General features: G+C 47.8%; 1 protein-coding gene across 1 annotated transcript; it reads right to left on the bottom strand.

Moving 5' to 3' along the window:
- Nucleotides 1-1,170: 1,170 nt before the first annotated feature.
- tent5c (terminal nucleotidyltransferase 5C) lies at nt 1,171-3,610 on the bottom strand. The gene is made up of 2 exons (XM_071540834.1): nt 3,503-3,610; nt 1,171-2,573 (listed from the first exon to the last, which is right to left on the bottom strand). The coding sequence occupies exon 2, from the start codon at nt 2,549-2,551 to the stop codon at nt 1,418-1,420; it is 1,134 nt and encodes a 377-aa protein (XP_071396935.1). The 5' UTR covers nt 2,552-2,573; nt 3,503-3,610; the 3' UTR covers nt 1,171-1,417.
- Between the last annotated feature and the right edge of the window lie 915 nt (nt 3,611-4,525).

The following is a 4,525-nucleotide window of genomic DNA, read 5'->3' as shown; positions in this document are numbered from 1 at the left end:
GGCACGGCACGGCACCCCCCCCCACCTTCCCAAAAGCGAATAAGATAATTATAGACTGCCTTAGAGTCCAGAGCCAGTTGCTGGGCTGCGTCAGACCGGCATCCCGTTTCAGGCTGAGGGGGCCATGTGCTGCTCCTTTTAAGGGAAGGGAGCGCCGGTCGAGCCTCACGCGGTCCAGGACGTCCCGGCCCGGCTTTCCCTCACACACACACACACACACACACACCCCGTCCTGTCAGTCACACGGCCACAATAGCCAGAAGACTGTGACATCTGGAGGTCAATGGTGAGGCTTTTCGTCGGAGGAGGTTTAAAAAAAAAAAAAAAAAAACGAAAAAAAGAAACAGGAAAAATAATAAACTCCTCAGACGCACAGGAGCCTGTCGAAGCCTAAACTGTCACACTGCAGATTTCCACTCGAAGCCGGTCTCGACCGGACAGTAAAAAAGGCCGAGCAAACTGGATAACGGAGGGGGGGGGGAGGGGTAGCTCGCGCCACACCGACATCACAGTGGAAAACTAAAACACACACACACACACTTTCTCTTACATTGTCTACAAATCACAGGCGTTCCTGGCAGCTGGAGAGAGCACAAATGTGTGAGAGACATTTTCTTGGAGGACTCCCCACCCCCCCCCCCATTTTCCACGTCAGAGAACGAATTTAAAAAAAATAAAAAAAAAAATCAGTGACTCCTCTCACTTCCCCTTCGCCTGTGGCCGGCAGAGGCGAGTCGGTGTCTCACCTCACTTAATTCCCCAAAACACCAATGATCCCATGAGATTCACTCCCCCGGTGAAATAAACAACCACATCATTTTCAGGGATTACCTTTTAACATTGGTGCTCTGCTTTTTTTTGGGGGGCCTTTGTCTTTTACACCTCTCCCCACCCCCCCACACACAGTACTATTTCAATATTTTATGTTTTTTTTTTTTCCTTTTCACATTTTTCAATTCACAGGAGAAAACCCAAATTTAAGGCCATTAACATTTTCTTCTTCCCTTTCTTCAAAAATATGGACCATACTTAATAACTTATTGGGGGTAAACCTGGAGGTTAAGGCACAAAAGGACAACTCCATTATGAATAAGGTTTGATAAACAGGGAAACAAACAAACACATTATCTGAGGGAAAGAAAAAAAAAAAGGAAGGCAAAAAGGGAATAATAATCCAAATAACACTTAAAAATATCGCTTTGTATCCAAAGACCTTGACACTTCTGTAGATAAGGAATGAGAAAGGAGTCCAAAAACAAAGCAAAACACTTGTCCACTTAAATATAATCATTTATGCCTCGAGAGAAAAATAGCATTTATGGCCTAAATATTTTTTTTTTTTGGCATTTTTTTAATAACCCTCTTTTCAAAAGCAGCAGCGTCGCCCCCTCATCCGTCAGTCTGTCTGTCCGTTTTGTCAGTTACACGGCAGCCATGTTGGAATGTTCTGGTTGGCCACGTAGTAGTTGCTGAAGTTGTGGTCTCGGACGTAGGGCGCCGGCTGGTAGTAGCAGGTGACGCTGGAGGCGTCGGGGATGGCGTTCTGCTCCGCCAGCACCCGGAAGGCCATCAGCGAGATGAGGTGGAGGGTCTGCCGCCTCTCGTGGCCCATGAGGCACACCGTGCTCTCGTTCACCACGCGCCGCAGGATCATGAGGTAGTCGTACTTGCTCTTCTCCTCGCCCACAAAGTGGCTCTGCAGGTAGGCCTCCACCTTGCGCTGCTGCTCGCCGATGTCGGGGAAGTCGATGAAGAAGCGCGAGCACATGTAGCGCTCCAGGCCCTTGAACTCTTCCTCGTTGGTGGGCCGGAAGTCCCGCACCAGCAGGTTGCAGTATTTCAGCAGGCCGCCGCCGCGGATCTCCTCGGGCCGCTTGGTGGCGATCAGCTTGTTCCGCAGGTGGCTCAAGGCCACGCCGAAGTCACCGTACATGCTCTCCCCCACCACGGTGGGGTGGAAGGCGTGCGACATGGGCGTCTTGGACAGCTCGTAGTAGGCGAGCACCGAGTCCAGCACGATCTGAAAGGAGTCCACGCTGAACTCAAACTGCCGCCGGATGGAGTCCACAAACTTCAGCTCCACGTTGCGCCCGTTGTTGTTGGAGAGGGAGATGAGGCTCCAGCGGTCCTGCTCCGTGTGGACCTTCACCAGCTTCTGGACGTACGCCTCTTTCAGGGTCATGGGGGTGATTTTCTCCTTGTTCACACCCTCGGGCAGAAAGTCCAGCAGGGTGCCCAGCACCACGTCCTTAATGAGCTGGAACTCCGCCTCGCGCGGCAGGTCCACTCTGAAGATGACGTCCAGGTCCTTGTAGCTCCAGCCGATGTCCTGCACCAGGACGTGGCTGGCCGTCGAGCCGTTGAGCCGCATGTCCTTCACCCTGATCCCGCTCAGCTCCAGGCGGGAGCGCACCCGCGCCACGATGTCCTTCAGCCGCACCTCCAGGGTGGGGAAGTTCCCCCGGCCGTGGACAGGCACCGCCTCCGTCAGGACCTCGTTCAGCCGGCTCACCTGCTCCCAGGTCAGGACACTTGTTTCCTTGTTAGCCATCTTCCAACAAAGTTCAGATCAACTAAGAGAGGAGGACAGGACAGAAAAGAAAAAAGGTAATCAGTCACAGCTTTCAGGGGAGACTCCAGCCAAACTGAATCCAAACTCAAACCACTCTAAAGACAGTTCCTCCCACAACAAGACATAATACTGAAGCAGACTTGGCCTGGTTGTAATTGACAGACAGACATCACCTCAAGATCAATACAATCACAAACAAATGTAAATAATAATGATTAGCTTGCCTGCCTTACAAAAAATAACAGATACAATAGCTGCAGCAGCATCATGAACAAGTCAGCATGACCAAAGCAGAATGCAAGCATGAGAAAATGTGCTCGTGCCCCGCTACATACACAACAATGGACAGAACGCATGAGGCTTCTAGAACAGGGCAACGCGTCAGCCTGGCTTTCATTCCAGAACTGCTGAGAGAAAAAACACTAAGTGCAGTGGAGCCTGTGTTTTGGTAAATAACCACATCCAAAATTAACCGCACACACTTCGTCAAAAGTTACTACTGGTAATTTAAAAGGGCGAGCTGACTGTTCAATTTGACCATATATCGAGTTCGGCTCTGTTCAATATTGATATAACCCAGCGAGCAAACCAAACACTGGCTTTTTAACTAACGCTACACTTTAATACCCATCCGTGAAAATGAATCCCGACGTAAATTTAACAAGTTATCTACTAAAACTGTGTCGAACTAGCTATCGTGTAGTAGGACGTTAGCTGGTTACTCAATCTGCCTTTAACTGCATACGCACTCACATGACAGTTGGTGTCCAATAAAATGAGAAATAAGAGGAAAAAAAGTCACATCTACGTCAACGTGTTCTAGCAAGAATGTCAAGTTTTTGAATCATACGGCTGTAAATGAACATGAAGTTAACAAAACACGCCAAACAGTTTTCGATGACGAGAAAGAAGGCTGAAAACAGTACGTACAGTTCCAAAAGCGTCCTCTGAAAGCATTCAAATGAAAAAAAAAGAAGATGTTAACTTGGCATTCGTGCAGACACTTCCATATAATCCACTCCCGGAGAGACACACACACAGACTCGGCATGAATTTCAGTGTTTGAACGCTGCTGCTGGCTGAAGGAAACGCCTGTTTTATACGCCGAACAACGACCGGCTGAAACGGATCCACAGCCGTCACACGACACAGTCCCGGTCTAGCTGCCCGGCGTACTTTACAATCTGGAAAGAAAATACAAGTAAATTGTGTAGTAAACGTAAATATATGTACTAGAAATATTTACCTAAAGTTCAATTTCAATCATCAGCAGCTCGGAAGGTCGTAAGATTTTCAGTCAATATTTCTTTAGGTTTGATTGTACCAATGCGCCGAACGGAGCCTGTGATTGGTCAGTGCGGTTTTTGCGTTGCCAGGTAACCAGGAGCGTCCGAACGCAGGCAACGTTCTCTCTCTCTGTCTCTCTCTCTCTCTCTCTCTCTCTCTCTCTCTCTCTCTCTCAATTTATTAATTCAGTTCAATTTAGTATTCTTTGTTGACATGAATGTTAAAATTAAGATATTGGCGAAGCTTCGATAACAATAGGTGATATGATACAATAGTGTTTGATATATTTAAATATATATAGCCTGCTCTCTAAGCTCAACTCAGTTCAATTCAATTCATTTCAATTAGGGTTTGGGTTCTTCACAGTTCACACAGTTCTCTAGGCTCTCTCTGTCTCTCTCTCTCATTCAAAATGCCACTTGCTTTCTGTTATTTATATTTATATATTTTGTTGACAAGGGAATATCACTTTCCTCACCGACAAAACCACCTTGCATTGCAGTGGAAATGCCACAAAGTGAAGTCTGTTTGTTTGTGTCACAGATGAGGGAATCCTCCCTGAACTAGTATCACCAACAGACCTTTCTATGGAAGAGGAAACACACACACACACACACACACACACACACAGAGCGGGGGGGCGGGGGGCTCCCTTACATTTCTGTG

Source organism: Centroberyx affinis, unplaced genomic scaffold (assembly GCF_046629955.1).
Source record: "Centroberyx affinis isolate AG114_WGS23_722 - 3 ecotype Tasmania unplaced genomic scaffold, CSIRO-AGI_Caff_v1 ptg003731l_1, whole genome shotgun sequence".
Lineage (NCBI taxonomy): Eukaryota > Metazoa > Chordata > Actinopteri > Beryciformes > Berycidae > Centroberyx > Centroberyx affinis.
The sequence above is the reverse complement of the archived record's forward strand: the minus strand, read 5'-3'. Positions and strand labels throughout refer to the sequence as shown.